The sequence below is a fragment of the Esox lucius genome, chromosome 19, assembly GCF_011004845.1.
Source record: "Esox lucius isolate fEsoLuc1 chromosome 19, fEsoLuc1.pri, whole genome shotgun sequence".
NCBI lineage: Eukaryota > Metazoa > Chordata > Actinopteri > Esociformes > Esocidae > Esox > Esox lucius.
This window is the reverse complement of record NC_047587.1, coordinates 381069-400658: the sequence shown is the minus strand read 5'-3', so window position 1 is coordinate 400658 and position 19590 is coordinate 381069. Positions and strand designations below refer to the sequence as shown.

The window sequence follows — 19590 nt, the reverse complement described above, 5'->3', positions numbered from 1 at the left end:
CACATGGCATGGGTGACTTGCACATATGTGAAGGCAACATTAATGCTGAACTACATATACAGGTTGTGGAGCAACATATGCTATTTTTCAGGGAAGGCCTTGCTTATTTCAGCAAGACAATACCAAACTACATTCTGCATGTATTACAACAGCATGGCTCAGTAATAAAAGAGTCTGGGTGCTAAACTGGCCTCCCTGCAGTCCAGACCTGTCACCCATTGAAAACATTTGGCGCATTATGAAACAAAGAATATGACAACTGGTCTCCTCAGTTTCCCAAACACAGAGTATTGTTAAAAGAGGCGATGCAACAGAGTGGTAAACATGCCCATGTCCCAAATTTTTAAACGTGTTGCTGGCATCAAATTCTAAATGGGCATGTATCGTTTCAACATTTGATATGTTGTCTTTGTACAATTTTCAATGAAATACAGGGATAAATGATTTGCACATCATTATATTCATTTAATTGCTGCACTTGTCCGATTTTCACACCTATCTCATTTGTTAAGTCTTTAACCCGATCAGACTGTAGGCTTTTGTGTTTCCATGTTGTTCCAGCAATATTGATATTGGTGTCACCATAGAAATGCCAATATGTTTGATGTGTTAGAGCTGAGTAGGCTACTTTTGTCAAGAAGCGGCAACATTCAGGGCAAGTTAACATTAAGCTACGTTCTCCAAGACAGGTCGAACAAGACTCAAGAAGCAAGGTTGTATTGTAGTGTAAACTTGTAGATATCGATAGCTCCACCACATGTTCGATAGACCCCCCAGATGTTTTGCAAGAAAGAAGACAATTCTATCAGAACTGTATCAACTTTCTGTGCAGTGCACACGCATATTGCTTGATTTTCTTGCGACTGACGGCCACAATCCCACATCTCGAATATGCTGGTGTAAATTAAAATGCTATTGAAATGATTACGCAAACTAAGATTATTCTATCTAGTGTTTTATTCTCTCTTATAATATAAACAGGTCAGTTAATGTTGTATCAACAACTCTGTCCATCACCATTGTGGTCCACTAGAAAACCAAAAGGCAGCTAGCTTGAGATTAAACAAAGCTGGAGTTTTATCAGTCAGACCACTTGCCACTGTACAGAACCAGCCAAGTACGGCTCACCCAACAAGTTTGAGAAGTGCCATCAATAATAATTTTGATTACGAAATGCACAAAGGCATTTAAACAGAATAGCCTAAAAAAGTATTATTTTTTACAGTTTGTTCATTTGGGTTCACAGTATGCATATTGTAAAGAGGCACCCATACCGAATATGTACTTTTAGAGCCCTTTAACAGATAAAGGTTTGGAACCTAATTTAAGCCAGTCAGCTTGTAGGTATCGGTTTCTACAAGCTATTACAAAGGGTAACAATCAGTCCTAGTGTTATACACAGAGTGATAACCAGGCCTAATGTTATACACACAGAGTGATAACCAGTCCTAATGTTATACACAGTGATAACCAGGCCTAATGTTATACACACAGAGTGATAACCAGTCCTAATGTTATACACAGTGATAACCAGGCCTAATGTTATACACACAGAGTGATAACCAGGCCTAATGTTATACACACAGAGTGATAACCAGTCCTAATGTTATACACAGTGATAACCAGGCCTAATGTTATACACACAGAGTGATAACCAGTCCTAATGTTATACACAGTGATAACCAGGCCTAATGTTATACACACAGAGTGATAACCAGTCCTAATGTTATACACACAGAGTGATAACCAGGCCTAATGTTATACACACAGAGTGATAACCAGTCCTAATGTTATACACACAGAGTGATAACCAGTCCTAATGTTATACACAGTGATAACCAGGCCTAATGTTATACACACAGAGTGATAACCAGTCCTAATGTTATACACACAGAGTGATAAACAGGCCTAATGTTATACACATAGAGTGATAAACAGGCCTAATGTTATACACACAAAGTGGCAACCAGGCCTAATGTTATACACACAGAGGGATAACCAGGCCTAATTTTATACACACAGAGTAATAACCAGGCCTAATGTTATACACACAGAGTGATAACCAGGCCTAATGTTATACACACAGAGTGATAACCAGGCCTAATGTTATACACACAGAGTAATAACCAGGCCTAATGTTATACACAGAGTAATAACCAGGTCTAGTGTTATACACACAGAGTGATAACCAGGCCTAGCGTTATACACACAGTGATAACCAGGCAGTGTTATAACATAGGAGCCAATGGTACACTGTTGAGAGGGATCTGAAGCTATGCAAATAATTTGGTGTTGATGTAAAACACAACATATTAACTCAGTAATATTGACTTGGTGAGAATAACAAGGAGCTCTAAGTATTTGTCTCTCCCAGCGTATTTTGAGGTATCCACACTTGTGTAGACATGAACAATGTACAGGGACGCACATTGGTGCACATACCTTCCGTTGTGTCCAGAGTTTGAGTGTGTAAGGGACATTCTGACCGAAGCGGAGCAACCAGCCCCCTCCACCTCCGCAGCTTGTTTTCTTCCATTGTCTGGAGTCTCCGTTTCCTGCGGTGGTTCTCCTGTTTGGGTTGGCCCCTGTACTGTTGCTGCGGTATCTTCATTTTTCAACGAAAGTTTTGTTCTTCTGTGTTGCAGTTCTTCTAACTCTTCCTCTTCTTCGCCTGACACTCCAGAAGACGAGGGGCTCGATGTGTCCCTGATATCTCCTCCCAGACTTTCATACGTGCTGGGTGTGTCTAGCTCTGGGCTTGTATTGTTCAGACTTATAACATTAACGTTATCACCCGCATCCTTCAGACCCACCTCACTCTCCATTACATCGGTAGCCATAACAGTTGACCCACTGCCTTTCAGAGTATCCGGACCCGAGACTAGCTAGCTAGATAAAATGCCTCAAATCAAGATTTTGTTGGTTTGTTGGTTGATGAAGCTAAGTAGTTAGAGTACAATTAATTGTTACGTTACCGGTAATTAAACAAGTAGCTATCTAATACACGTATACTTATTGTTTTTGACGCTGCTATTTGTCAAAACCAACTACAAACAATCAGTTAGCTGGCTTGCGTACGTTCTAACTTCAGCTAGGGATCAACAAGTGACTTTTTTAGATAGGAAACTAGCTCAATAACTAGCCAAAAGTGTGACTTCGCTTTGCAGTATGTAGCAGATTTTTCCCTTTTCTTCCTTCCTAGGATGGACTCCTGTAAAAGCTAATGCTAACCAGAAGGTAGCTAGTTAGCTTACTGTTATTAGCCACCGCCAACTTAGATTAAGTGGAATCGCCGCTGTCTGGCGAGTAGACAGCATCAAACACATTATATTGATTTCCGTTAGTTTTCAAGAATGCCTGGTTAACTTTATTTACCTTACGTTCATAATAAATCTCACTTTTTTCGTTTGAGAGGTCCTATTCCAACAAAACTTCAACATCTGTCAGAGCTCTTTTCCTCTCCCCGTTATTCGGGTACACGTCGTCATCTCCCTCCTCCGACCTGCCAAATTCTGCGACCATGCCCTCTGTTGGTTACGGCCAGTGTTTCCCGCATTTCTGCTGGATTACAGTACCCTCCGTCAAGCGCAATCATTGAATCGAAATAATTAGAAATGTTAAATCTTAGCTACAGACGTCCAGAGTAAATGATGCTGTTGGTGCACTCATAGAAAACACCAACACATTATTCAAATGGTCAACTAATCATTGTATATTTGTTGAATGTAATTCATTTTGAATAACCAGGCCTAATGTTATACACACAGGCTTTCCCTTGCATAGGCTTCGATTAGTGAGTATAATTCGGCAGCATCTTTTCATTGTTATGTTATTGCTTGCTTTTTAAATATGAATTTATTTAGTTAATTATATAATGCTGTAAAGTATAGTTTATTTTAACTTCACTGTCAGGTGAAATAAATACAACTATTTGTAATCGCACTAAATATAGAGGACAATATATATTTTTCATATTAATTTATGTTGTTAGATTTGTTGCCCCAAGGACGTTTCTCTGCAGCTGACCAAATACAGTATACAGTAGACTATATTACATGTCCCAGGTATGTAAACAACATGCAACAATTGACATGTCAATATGTTAACCACACACTGTATTTTACATGTCCCAAGTATGTTAACCACACACTGTATTTTACATGTCCCAGGTATGTTAACCACACACTGTATTTTACATGTCCCAAGTATGTTAACCACACACTGTATTTTACATGTCCCAGGTATGTTAACAACACACTGTATTTTACATGTCCTAAGTATGTTAACCACACACTGTATTTTACATGAAGTTGGGTTGCTGCATAAAATGCATATGAAAACTGAATGCAATGATGTGCAAATCATTTATCCTTATATTTAATTGAGAATAGGACAAAGACAACATATCAAATGTTGAAACAGATCTTTTTTTTGGAAGAATATGTGCTCAGTTTGAATTTTATTCCAGCAACACATTGTGACAGGGGCATGTTTACCACTTTGTTGCATCACCTCTTCTTTTAACAATATTCTGTAAGCGTTTGGGAACTGAAGAGACCAGTTAAATGTTTTCCCTTTCTCTCTTGATATTGGATTTTAGCTGCTCAACAGTTCGGGTCTCCTTTGTTGTATTTTTTGTTTCATAATGCGCCAAATGTTTTCAGTGGGTGACAGGTCTGGACTGCAGGCAGGCCAGTTTAGCATCCAGACTCTTTTACTATGGAGCCATGCTGTTGTAATACGTGCAGAATGTGGTTTGGCATTGTCTTGCTGAAATAAGCAAGGCCTTCCCTGAAAAATACATTGTCTGGATGGCAGTATATGTTGCTCCACAACCTGTATATATTGTTCAGCATTAATGGTGCCTTCACAGATGTGCAAGTTACCCATGCCATGTGCACAAATGCACCCCCATACCATCACGGATGCTGGCTTTTGAACTGTGTGATGATAACAAGCCGGATGGTCCCTCTCCTCTTTAGCCCAGAGGACGCAGCGTCCATGATTCCCCAAAATAATATCACATTTTGATTTGTCTGACCACAGGACAGTTTTCCACTTCACCTCAGTTGATCTTAAATGAGCTTGGGCCCAGAGAAAGCAGTGGCATTTCTGGATCTTGTTTATGTATGGTTACTCCTTTGCATGGTAGAGTTTTAAAATGCATTTGTGGATATAGCAACATACTACATTCACAGACAATGGTTTTCAGAAGGGCTCCAGAGCCCATGCAGTAATTTCCATTACAGAATTATGTCTGTTATTAATGCAGTGCCGCACAATAACCTACAAAGCACGGCCATTGAATATTGGCCTTGTTCCTTGTATACAAGGATTTCTCTGAAGTGTTTCTCTGAATTGATTCTGAATCCTTTAATGATATGATGTACCGTATGAAGAGATCCCCAAAGCCAGTGCAATTTTACATTGAGAAATTGTTTTCCTGTATTGTTGCACAATTTGCCGCGCAGTCTTTCACAGAGTGGTGAACCCCACCCATCTTTACTTCTGACAGACTCATCCTCTCTGGGATGCTCCTTCTAGACCCAATCATGTTACTGACCTGTTGCTAATTGTTGTAATACGTGCAGAATGTGGTTTGGCATTGTCTTGCTGAAATAAGCAAGGCCTTGTCTGAAAAAGATATTGTCTGGATGGCAACATATTTTGCTCCAAAACCTGTATATATAGTTCAGCAGTAATGTTGCATTCACAGTCCATGATTCCCCCCAAAAAAATTCATTTTTGATTTGTCAGACCACAAGAAAGTTTTCCACGTCATCTTAAATTAGCTCAGGCCCAGAGAAGGCAGCAGTGTTTCTGGATCTTGTTTATATATGGATTCTTCTGTGCATGGTAGAGTTTTAACTTGCATCTGTGGATGCAGCGATGTACTGTGTTTACATACAGTGGTTTTGAGAAGTGTTCCTGATCCCATGCAGACTTCTTCATTATACACTGTCAATGTTTAGCCACCAGATGGCAACATATTTCCACAAGTTTTAACAGTCCTGAGATCCCACTAATACTAATACCTAGATTCATAAGGTATGGGTAGATGTATGTGTGGATAGATCATGCTGATGTGTTATCAGCTTCGATGTCTAACAGATAACTCCATTTTAATTAATTCAAATTTTGACAGCATCTGGTTTGATTTTAATAAAACAATCAATATTTATTTTCAGAAAATGCATATTTTGACCATAATGCCAAAACATTCAGATAAAGATAATAAAGTTGGCCCCTTTAACACAGCCGACTATACCAGGATACAACATGGCTTCATCAATGGAAAAGTACAAATGATTATGTTTTTTTTATATACACTGCTCCAAAAAATTAAGGGAAAACGTATTCATCACAGTAAGTCAATTAAACAGGGATCTGTCCATTTAAGAAGAATAAGCGATTGTGAATCAGTGTCACCTGTTTTGGTGCAAATGACAGTGACAACAGGTGCACTGGAGAGACAACAGCAAGACAACCCAGAAAAAGGGAATGGTTTTGCAGGTGGTGGCCACAGACAATTGCACTCTCCTTATCCTACCAGACTGATTCTTCTCTAGTTTTGTGTTTTGCTAGAGTCCTTGTCACTCTGGTAGCATGAGGCGGTACCTGCAGCCCAATCAGGTTGCACAGGTAGTCCAGCTCCTGCAGGATGTCACATCCATACATGCCGTCCCAAGAAGGTTTGTTGTGTCTCCCAGTACAGACTCAAGAGCATGGAGGAGATACCAGGAGACGGGTTGTTACACAAGGAGACCTGGACAGGGCCGTAGGAGGGCATCAACCCAGCAGCAGGACCGGTTTCTGCTCCTTTGTGTGAAGAGGGACTGGAAGAGCACTGTCAGAGCCCTACAAAATGACCTCCAGTGGGCTACTGGAGTGCATGTTTCTGTCTAAACTGTCATAAACAGACTCCATGAGGGTGGGATGAGGGCCCAACGTCCTGTAGTGGGACCTGTGCTCACCGCCCAGCACCATGCAGCTCGATTGGCATTCGCCAGAGAACACCAAAAGTCTGCCACTGGCGCCGTGGTGAACATTATGCTGCCTGCAACATCCTCCAGCATGACCGGTTTGGCGGTGGGTCAGTGATGATCTGGGGAGGCATATCCTTGGAGGGTCACACAGACCTCCACGTGCTAGCCAACGGTACCCTGACTGATGTTAGGTACCGGGATGAAATCCTCAGACACATCGTCAGACCTTACACTGGTGCAGTGGGACCTGGGTTCTTCCTGTTGCAGGACAATGCCCAGCCTCATGAGGCCAGAGTATGTAGTAATTTCCTGGATGACGAAGGAATTGATGCCATTGACTGGCCCTCATGTTCCCCAGTCCTGAATCCAATTGAGATCCTCTGGGATGTTATGTATTGGTGCATCCGACGCTGCCAAGTAGCGCCACAGACTGTCCAGGAACTCACTGATGCCCTGATCCAGGTCTTGGAGGAGATCCCCCTGGACACCATCCACCGTCTCACCAGAAGCATGCCCAGACATTGTCGGGAGTACATATAGGCATGTGGGGGCCATACACACTACTGAGTCACATTATGATTTGCCATGATGAAATTCACACAAGTTGGAACAGCCTGTAATTTCAATTGTTTATTTAGATTTTTGGTGTGAGTTTAAATCCAATTGGTTGGTGATTTTGGTTTCCGTAGACCATTGTTAAGTCATTTTGTTCTCAACAAATTACACAAAGTACAGTAAAGATTTGGATCTTTAATATATGTCCTTCATTGAGACCTGATTTGTGATTTGTGTTCTCTTAATTTTGAGCAGTGTATATAAAAATGTAAAACCTATTTAATGTAAGCAAGCAAGCAAGTTTATTCATATAGCACAATTCATACATCGAAGCAATTAAATGTGCTTTACAAAGAAAAATATATAAAAGTACAATAACATAAAAACAAATTCACAGATGAAAACATCAAAACAAATGAAAACATCATAATAAGAAAAAATTGAATAAAAAAATATAAAAAGAATAAAAACGGGATAAAAACATAGGAAGCTATAAAGCTAAACAGTGTGGTTAAGTTTAAGTGCTCAGTCAATAGGCAGGTGAAAAGATAAGTGTTTTTAACCTGGATTTAAAAATGTATATGTTTGAGGCACATCTAACATCTTCTGGTAGTTTATTCCAGTTTTGTAAAGCATAAGTGCTAAACGCAGCTTCTCCATGTTTAGTTTGGACTCTGGGCTCTACTAGCTGACCTGTGTTCATGGATCTAAGAGCCCTGCTCGGTTTATATTCTTCAAACATATCAGAAATGTATTGAGGTGTCAGGCTCGATTGTAAATGAGGAGCAGGAAAACAAAGTCATACTTTCACTGTATTTAATAGGTAGATAAATGGCGTAGCCTGACAATGGCTCTAGGTAAGTGAAACAATAACACACAAAGACAGGGGAAGCAGAGGGAACATATATACTGGGGGGAATGATGAGGATGAGAACCAGGTGCGCTAAACAAGACACAGGTGAAATGCATAATGAGATGGGCGGTGGTGTTAGAAGACCGGTGACGTCGACCGCTGGAGCCCGTTTGCTGCAGGGGGAGGAGAGGCAGCAGAGGGCGCAGTCATCACATCAGGTCCTAAACCATTCAGAGATTTATAAACTAAAAGCACCACTTTAAAATTTATTCTGTAACTGACTGGAAGCCAATGCAAAGATTTAAAAACTGGAGTAATGTGCTCTGTTCTCTTGGTCCTGGTTAACATTCTAGCAGCAGCATTCTGAATGTAAGAAATGTAATGTTTTTTGTCCCTTATTCATTTTGTTCTAAGACCCTGTCAAATAACTGTTGAAATAAATTGTTAGGACAGTGGTCTTTTCTATGTCCTGAAGCTGCTGGGTGCTGCAGGTCATGATCTGGAGAGCCATCCAGATGAACACCTGTTCGCGCCATAGCCCCGGTCCGGGACCACCCCTGGGCCGGGACCGCCCTCGTGTTACTCAAACCCTACCACTTGACTCGGTTGTCTCCAGATGGACACCGTTTCTTTTCCCATGAAGGTCAGCTAAGAACAGATTCTTATTTACAGCAACAACTTCAGGGTCAACAACAACAGGGTCAAATGTCAGGTTCAACTATCAGGGTCAACAACATCAGGGTCAACAACGACAGGGTCAACAACATCAGGGTCAACAACATCAGGGTCAACAACGACAGGGTCAACAACATCAGGGTCAACAACATCAGGGTCAACAACATCAGGGTCAACAACGACAGGGTCAACAACATCAGGGTCAACAACATCAGGTTCAACAACATTAGGGTCAACAACGACAGGGTCAACAACATCAGGGTCAACAACATCAGGGTCAACAACATCAGGGTCAACAATGACAGGGTCAACAACATCAGGGTCAACAACATCAGGTTCAACAACATCAGGGTCAACAACATCAGGGTCAACAACATCAGGGTCAACTATCAGGGTCAACAACATCAGGGTCAACTTTCAGGGTCAACAACATCAGGGTCAACTGTCAGGGTCAACAACATCAGGTTCAACAACATCAGGTTCAACAACATCAGGGTCAACAACATCAGGGTCAACTATCAGGGTCAACAACATCAGGGTCAACAACATCAGGTTCAACAACATCAGGGTCAACAACATCAGGGTCAACAACATCAGGGTCAACAACATCAGGGTCAACTGTCAGGGTCAACAACATCATGGTCAACTGTCAGGGTCAACAACATCAGGTTCAACAACATCAGGTTCAACAACATCAGGGTCAACAACATCAGGGTCAACTATCAGGGTCAACAACGTCAGGGTCAACAACATCAGGGTCAACTATCAGGGTCAACTGTCAGGATCAACAACATCAGGGTCAACAAGACAGGGTCAAATGTCAGGTTTACCTGACAGGGTCAACTGTCAGGGTCAACTGTCAGGGTCAACAACATCAGGGTCAACTGTCAGGGTCAACAACATCAGGGTCAACTATCAGGGTCAACTGTCAGGGTCAACAACATCAGGGTCAACAACATCAGGGTCAACAACGACAGGGTCAAATGTCAGGTTTACCTGACAGGGTCAATTGTCAGGGTCAACTGTCAGGGTCAACAACATCAGGGTCAACTGTCAGGGTCAACAACATCAGGGTCAACTATCAGGGTCAACTGTCAGGGTCAACAACATCAGGGTCAACAACATCAGGGTCAACAAGACAGGGTCAAATGTCAGGTTTACCTGACAGGGTCAACTGTCAGGGTCAACTGTCAGGGTCAACAACATCAGGGTCAACTGTCAGGGTCAACAACATCAGGGTCAACTATCAGGGTCAACTGTCAGGGTCAACAACATCAGGGTCAACAACATCAGGGTCAACAACGACAGGGTCAAATGTCAGGTTTACCTGACAGGGTCAACTGTCAGGGTCAACTGTCAGGGTCAACTGTCAGGGTCAACAACATCAGGGTCAACTGTCAGGGTCAACATCATCAGGGTCAACTGTCAGGGTCAACAACATCAGGGTCAACTGTCAGGGTCAACTGTCAAGGTCAACAACATCAGGGTCAACTGTCAGGGTCAACTGTTACACAACCTTTTTACCCTATTACACAACACTGCCATCCTATTACACAACACTGCCATCCTATTACACAACACTGCCATCCTATTACACAACCCTGCCACCCTTGATCATTACACAAACCTACCACCCAATTACACAACACTGCCATCCTATTACACAACCCTGCCACCCATGATCATTACACAACCCTGCCACCTTATTACACAACACTGCCATCTTATTACACAACCCTGCCACCCATGATCTTTACACAACACTGCCACCTTATTACACAACCCTGCCACCCATGATCATTACACAACCCTGCCACCTTATTACACAACTCTGCCACCCATGACCATTACACAACCCTGCCACCTTATTACACAACCCTGCCACATTATTACACAACCCTGCCACCCATGATCATTACACAACCCTGCCACCCATGATCATTACACAACCCTTCCACCTTATTACACAACACTGCCATCTTATTACACAACCCTGCCACCTTATTACACAACCCTGCCACCCATGATCATTACACAACCCTGCCACCCATGATCATTACACAACCCTGCCACCCATGATCATTACACAACCCTGCCACCTTATTACACAACACTGCCATCTTATTACACAACCCTGCCACCTTATTACACAACCCTGCCACCCATGATCATTACACAACCCTGCCACCCATGATCATTACACAACCCTGCCACCCATGATCATTACACAACCCTGCCACCTTATTACACAACACTGCCATCTTATTACACAACCCTGCCACCTTATTACACAACCCTGCCACCCATGATCATTACACAACCCAGCCACCCATGATCATTACACAACCCTGCCACCTTATTACACAACCCTGCCACCCATGATCATTACACAACCCTGCCACCCATGATCATTACACAACCCTGCCACCTTATTACACAACCCTGCCACCTTATTACACAACCCTGCCACCCATGATCATTACACAACCCTGCCACCCTATTACACAACACTGCCATCTTATTACACAACCCTGCCACCCATGATCATTACACAACCCTGCCGCCTTATTACACAACCCTGCCTCCTTATTACACAACACTGCCACCTTATTACACAACCCTGCCATCTTATTACCCAACTATGCCACCCTGTAATCTATCCTCCTGTATTTCTCCCTTCTTCACTCCCATTTCTCTGTTTTCTCTCCTTATCTGTTCTCAATTTCAATTTGATTTAAATGAACTAACAGTGCACTAAATTAATAAACAACAGTGCCTGGGCACTGAATGAATAGAATCAGAACGCAAAAAATCTACAGGCTTTCCTAGGTGCCTCAGAAGTTGATCCTAAAACATGCATAGTTTTGCTGCCCTCTGGTGGGAAGCGGGTCATTACACCCTGAACAAAGCTGCATAGTCTAAACTTGAACCAGTGCTCCAAACGTGAACCAGGTTTATGAGTTAGGGTTAGTATCCAGTACACAGTTCAGTTCTCCTCCAAAAATGGTTTCAGCTTTGGTGTTCTCAGATTCTGGATGATAGGACTGAGTGAAGTGGAACTTTGCCTGGCGTGTGTTCAGTTGCCTTGTTGTCCATTTGTTCCGGTGGTTGGTGTGTATGAGAAACGGTTCCATGATGCCCTCAAGCCAGTGTCTCCACTCCTCCAATGCCAACTTCACTGCTGAGATCTCTGGATTGCCGAAATCATAGTTTCTCTCTTTGGGAGACAGTTTCTTTATAATGTAAGCACATATAATTTTGTGGTTTACCTTGGTTTTGTGCTCCAAATCACATTTGGAGTAGCGTTGGATCCAAATGTTTCAGCAAGAGGGTGGAGGTGAAATGTCTTTTCAGCAGACAGAAGGTCTCCTCTGAGAGGGCTTAGGTGAAATGTCTTTTCAGCAGACAGAAGGTCTCCTCTGAGAGGGCTTAGGTGAAATGTCTTATCAGCAGACAGAAGGTCTCCTCTGAGAGGGCTTAGGTGAAATGTCTTATCAGCAGACAGAAGGTCTCCTCTGAGAGGGCTTAGGTGAAATGTCTTATCAGCAGACAGAAGGTCTCCTCTGAGAGGGCTTAGGTGAAATGTCTTATCAGCAGACAGAAGGTCTCCTCTGAGAGGGCTTAGGTGAAATGTCTTATCAGCAGACAGAAGGTCTCCTCTGAGAGGGCTTAGGTGAAATGCCTTTTCAGCAGGCAGGAGATTTCCTCAGAGAGGGTGGAGGTGAAAACGGTGAAAATGGTGTTGAGAGCTCTGAGTCAATGTGTGGGCGGGGTGTAAAGGTACTTGATGGTGACGGTGTTGAGACCTCTGGGTCGGTGTGTGGGCGGGGTGTAAAGGTACTTGATGGTGACGGTGTTGAGACCTCTGGGTCAATGTGTGGGCGGAGGGTAAAGGTACTTGATGGTGACGGTGTTGAGACCTCTGGGTCGGTGTGTGGGCGGAGGGTAAAGGTACTTGATGGTGACGGTGTTGAGATCTTAGAGTCGTTATGTGGGCACATACATCTGTTCTTCTTTGCCACAAAAAAGAAGCCCACAGATGCAGGGGAGTTGGATGGAGGGATGGACCTCCTCTCTTAGCCCTATATAAATAATAAGGAGCGCCGGCTCCACTTCACTGGAGTGGACGACATTCCAGAAGTGTAGCCTCTCACGTCCCCCTCTGCCGTAACCCACCCAAGTACCGTTCAGTCAGCAGAGAAATGAACATGGCAATCTTGGAGCTCTTGGTGGTAGGGGCTTCTTTCTGATAGGTGAAGTACAGGGAGCACTGGAGTAGGAAGGCGTGGCTTGTTAGAGGTGGATCCTTTTGGGTGGTGTTGAGGAAGTGGAGTACATGTAATACCTCATCCATAGCTAGATCCATTTGATCATGGTGTTGGTGTGGAAGATCTCCCTGTTGACTGACTGTCTGGGCTATATTATTTTCTATTGTTGTTTCCATTGAGGCAATATTATGTAACAAATTCTGGGAGACAGTACAGAAGGTTGGTTTTATTAAATACAAATACTGAAGGCACAGGAAAAAACATGTGAGGATGAAATGAAAGAAACACAAAACACATCAAAACTGCAAACAAACAATGTTGCCAGAGGAGCCGAAACAACACAATAAACAGGCTCTACAATTTAATTTAAATAATTATAAACAACACAACATGATAAACAAGCTTCTTTTATATATAATAAAAATTAGCATTATAAACATAAAGTCTATAATTATGAATGAATGAAATTATTTAAATAATTAGAAACATCACAGCAAGATAACTGGTTCTAATGTTTTTATTTCAATAATTAGAAACATTACAACTTGATAAACATGCTCCAGATAAACAATGTAGGCAATAAAGAACACATTTCCCTAGTTTTGGTTTTCATTGGGAATTTAGTTAATCTCATATGCAGCCAAAAATTCCTCTTCCCATCGTAAGAAAGTATGAAATATGTTCTTTCTTATTTTCTTCAATGTAACATTCTACTTCTGTATCTCAAGAGAGACTGACCTAAAAAGGTTGATCAAAGAAGACAGTTGGAACTCACCGCCTGCAGACACCAATAAATTGGTCCATTCCATGTTTTCCTCATACAAATTATTCTCCTGAGTCTCAACGGTCTCCGTAGTAACTCAATTAGCTGGAGACAGATGTAGCAAGAAGCTCACATTTATGTTTCATAGATGTTTCAATATTTTATCATTCTAGTGCTTGTTAACATGGAGGATCTGTCTATATCATAAATATAATAACTACAGATGTACAGTAGCTAGCTGGGGTGTTCTGCTGTTGGGTAATCAGTAGAAGACAGGCAGTCAATCATTCAGCCAACCAGACAATCAACCAGTCAATCATTCAGCAAGCCAGACAATCAACCAGTCATTCAGCCAGCCAGTCAACCAGTCAGCCAGCCAGACAATCAACCAGTCAATCAGTCAGCCAGCCTGACAATCAACCAGTCAACATTCAGCCAGCCAGACAATCAACCAGTCAATCAGGCAGCCAGCCAGACAATCAACCAGTCAATCAGGCAGCCAGCCAGACAATCAACCAGTCAATCAGTCAGCCAGCCTGACAATCAACCAGTCAACATTCAGCCAGCCAGACAATCAACCAGTCAATCAGGCAGCCAGCCAGACAATCAACCAGTCAATCGGTCAGACAGCCTGACAATCAACCAGTCAACATTCAGCCAGCCTGACAAACAACCAGTCAATCAGGCAGCCAGCCAGACAATCAACCAGTCAATCGGTCAGCCAGCCTGACAATCAACCAGGCACTTATTCAGCCTGCCAGTAATCCAGGCAGTTAGTAAGTATCTCTTTCTCTGTCTGTTTGTCTCTCTGTCTGCCAGTTTCTCTCTTTGTCTTTCTGTCTTTCAGCCCCCCCTTCTGTCTTTCTGTCTTTCAGCCCCCCTCCTGTCTTTCTGTCTTTCAGCCCCCCTCCTGTCTTTCTGTCATTCAGCCCCCCTCCTGTCTCTGTCTATTAACAGCATTTAAAATAAAAACTGTGGCCTGCATATAGCCATGTAATATTAACCCTCTGAAACAAGGTAGATGAACCCAACACGGTGGTGCTGCTGAACGGAACCCAGGTGTTTAACAGGAGGAAACTGTGATCTCAACACTGAAGGGGTCCTGAGTAAATGAGTAACGTCTGTGCTATTGAATGGATCATTTAACACCTGGAGAGAGGGACAGCGACAAAGGGCTGCAATGTACAGGATCAGAGGATCTTGTGACAACTGATATTTGCTGATCCTAGATAAAAGAAGATATTAGAAAATTCTCACCTTGCTTAAACTTGTTCACAGTACTGTTAATAAAGATGTAGCTATTGAGATTTATCTAAATAATTACGTAGAATTTAACTACGTGAGTTGTCTCATAGATAATTAGCATATTGCTCGTTGATCTGAATATGCATTTTATGGCATAATTGCTTGTGGTTCTTTCTAATCACTGATTTCTGATCACTGTTCATCTGAGGATTTTACTGCCAATTTTCATATCAAATATACAGTATGTGCAGTTTGTTTCATTAGAATTATTTGTTTATCACCATATGTAAAACTGTTTATATAGGGTTTATATCGTTTAGACATTTAAAAGAACATTAAAAGCTCCATATTAGATTTCTTTATTGAAATAGATTAACTGCTGATTTATTGTCAAATATACTATTATACTAAATATTTAGCGTAATTTATTTTAGCATATAAAGTGTAATTTAGAGTGTCATGAATGAAACTGTATGTAACATACATATATATATATACACACTCAAAAATTGAGGTACAATACAAAAACAGTTCTGTTCTTATGAGTACACTTTTGAAGTATGTTCCCTCAAAGGTACAATTTTGGTCCTTTTGACTAACAGAAATGGTACCGAGTGAATTAAAACAAAGGAAAGAACACATTTCAAAGTACTATTTCATCTCAAGGTTAGGGCTGCAGCAATGAAAACGTGTGTAGGACATTTGCTGGTACAATTTGATAATTTACAAAAATTGACTGGCTCTAAAGAGTACACAATTGTCTTTCAAAAAGGTACCACCCCAGCGACAAGCATTTATACACTTTTAAGTACACACCGGTACTTTTATTTCTGAGTGTGTACAGTGGGAAGAACAAGTATTTGATACACTGCCGATTATGCAGGTTTTCCTACTTACAAAGCATGTAAAGGTCTGTCATTTTTATCATAGGTACTCTTCAACTGTGAGAGTCGGAATCTAAAACAAAATCCAGAAAATCACATTGTATGATTTTTAAATAAATAATTAGCTTTTTATTGGATGATATAAGTATTTGATCACCTAGCAACCAGTAAGAATTCTGTCTCTCACAGACCTGTTAGTTTTTCTTTAAGAAGCCCTCCTGTTCTCCACTCATTACCTGTATTAACTGCATCTGTTTGAACTCATTACCGGTATAAAAGACACCTGTCCACATTCTCAATCAAACAGACTCCAACCTCTCCACAATGGCAAAGACCAGAGAGCTGTGTATGGACATCGGGGATAAAATTGTAGACCTACACAAGGCTGGGATGAGCTACAGGACAATAGGCAAGCAGCTTGGTGAGAAGGCAACAACTGTTGGCACAATTGTTAGTAAATGATAGAAGTTCAAGATGATGGTCAATATCCCTCGGTCTGGGGCTCCATGCAAGATTTCAACTCGTGGGGCATCAATGATCATGAGGAAGGTGAGGGATCAGCCCAGAACGGCAGGACCTGGTCAACGACCTGAAGAGAGCTGGGACCACAGTCTCAAAGAAAACCATTAGTAACACACTACGCCGTCATGGATTAAAATCCTGCAGCGCATGCAAGGTCCCCCTGCTCAAGCCAGCACATGTCCAGGCCCGTCTGAAGTTTGCCAATGACCATCTGGATGATCCAGAGGAGGAATGGAAGAAGGTCATGTGGTCTGATGAGACAAAAACAGAGCTTTTTGGTCTAAACTCCACTTGCCGTGTTTGGAGGAAGAAGATAGATGAGTACAACCCCAAGAACACCATCCCAACCGTGAAGCATGGATGTGGAAACATCATTCTTTGGGGATGCTTTTCTGCAAAGAGGACAGAACGACTGCACCGTATTGAGGGGAGGATGGATTGGGCCATGTATCGCGAGATCTTGGCCAAAAACCTCCTTCCCTCAGTATGAGCATTGAAGCTGGCTGGGTCGTGGCTGGGTCTTCCAGCATGACAACGACCCGAAACTCTAACGACCCTAAAGAAAGACTAACAGGTCTGTGAGAGCCGGAATTCTTGCTGGTTGGAAGCAATCAAATACTTATGTCATGCAAAAAATTTGATTTTCTGGATTTTTGTTTTAGATTCCGTCTCTCACAGTTGAATTGTACCTATGATGAAAAGTACTGACCTCTACATGCTTTGTAAGTAGGAAAACCTGCAAAATCCGCAGTGTATCAAATACGTGTTCTCGCCACTCTCTCTCTCTCTCTCTCTCTCTCTCTCTCTATATATATATATATATATAGAGAGAGAGAGAGATATAATGTATAATAATTCTATATATATAAAACATTATTATATAATTATTATACATTATTTTGGAAAGTATATCAAGAATGATGTAATGGATGTATTTTGTCATATGTATGTAATATTGTATTTCATATAAGAATAGAGGCTGATAATTGAATCTAGTTGCTGTGAGTATATTTTGAGTGGTTGTGTTTAGCTACACTGCAGCAATATAAAACCAGGAGTCTGTTCTTTATAAGGGCATTGAGATTATAGAACCGTAACAAATTAATGGCTTCCTAGTTGTGGCTCTGAAAACACCAGCAGGCATAACTACATGTCTTCTGTGTCAACATGCCGTCTTTCTAATTCTGCAATATTTTAATTGTCGACTTTATTGATGACCATATTAAAAAAGATTATACGATGGTGGACAAAAAAACATGGTAGAAGATGTTTCATGAATATTTGACACTGATTTTAGTTCCATTACATCTTTTGAGGTTCTTGTCAAATGTTAGGCATATTAGATATATATTAAACAAAATTGGCCCACTTATGAAATGTTAAATCAAGTTGCCATATGCCATGTAATGATAACACTGAAATGTCAAAATGTATGTGCTAAATGAAAACAGTGTATAATAGTGTGACCATTACATTACACCTTCAGATGAGCCATGATTAATGGCATTTATGTGTGTTTATTATAACCACTCACTCGTCTATTCAAACACTCAGAACTCAACTCTGTATGGTCATGTGTCTCACTGCCACATTTAGTTTATTGATTGACTTCAATTATTATTTAACATGATGTTCATGTCAATGGCCAGTTCATCTGTGATGTATTAAACCAGAGTGTTAAGGGCCGGTTCATCTGTGATGTATTAAACCAGAGTGTTAAGGCTGGTTCATCTGTGATGTATTAAACCAGAGTGTTAAGGGCAGGTTAATCTGTGATGTATTAAACCAGAGTGTTAAGGCTGGTTCATCTGTGATGTACTAAACAAGAGTGTTAATGGCAGGTTCATCTGTGATGTACTAAACAAGAGTGTAAAGGCCGGTTCATCTGTGATGTACTAAATCACAGTGTTAATGACTGGTTCATCTATGATGTACTAAACCCAAGTGTTAAGGCCGGTTCATCTGTGATGTACTAAACCAGAGTGTTAAGGCCGGTTCATCTGTGATGTATTTAACCAGAGTGTTAACGGCCGGTTCATCTGTGATGTACTAAATCACAGTGTTAATGACTGGTTAATCTGTGATGTACTAAACCAGAGTGTTAACGGCAGGTTCATCTGTGATGTACTAAACCAGAGTGTTAAGGCTGGTTCATCTGTGATGTACTAAATCACAGTGTTAATGACTGGTTCATCTGTGATGTACTAAACCAGAGTGTTAATGACAGGTTCATCTGTGATGTATTAAACCAGAGTGTTAAGGCTGGTTCATCTGTGATGTACTAAATCACAGTGTTAATGACTGGTTCATTAGGGATGTACTAAACCAGAGTGTTATCATTGGTTTGTCTGTGATGTATTAAACCAGAGTGTTAAGGCCAGGTCATCTGTGATGTAATAAACTATAGTGTTAAGGCCAGTTCGTCCATGATGTACTAAACCAGAATGTTAAGGCCGGTTCATCTGTGATGTACTAAATCATAGGGAATCAGACAGATAATCATAATCATCTGGCAGACAGCCTTAAGGCTTCATTCCATTCAATGTTTGAGATTAAACATCTCTGTGGGGACAACTACAATATGTAATGTTATTACCACCATTGGACGTAGTAAGTGTTGTGACTATGAATGATAACAAACAGGCAAATAGTTGGAAAAACATTTCAAACATTGGAGAAAGTAAAGGAGATGGGGAGTTAGTTTTTAAACATATTTTGATGAAACCAGAAGTTACAGAATAAAAGCATTATGGTTTTATATCACTAGAGATTTCATCTTAGAGCATAGCTAGGAGAGGACCACCACAGGGTTAAACCACAGGGCTGATCAGTGCCTGTG

At 41.4% G+C, this 19590-nt stretch overlaps 1 protein-coding gene across 2 annotated transcripts in view; it reads right to left on the bottom strand.

Moving 5' to 3' along the window:
• The window catches only part of bnip2 (BCL2 interacting protein 2), a 45182-nt gene extending 41642 nt beyond the window's left edge, over window positions 1-3540 (bottom strand). For both annotated transcript variants that reach the window (XM_020040490.3, XM_020040491.3), the window contains exon 1: window positions 2443-3540. In XM_020040490.3, the coding sequence (XP_019896049.1) occupies window positions 2443-2840 (398 nt within the window). In that variant the 5' untranslated portion in view covers window positions 2841-3540. The remainder of the gene's footprint in view (window positions 1-2442) is intronic.
• Window positions 3541-19590: the final 16050 nt, after the last annotated feature.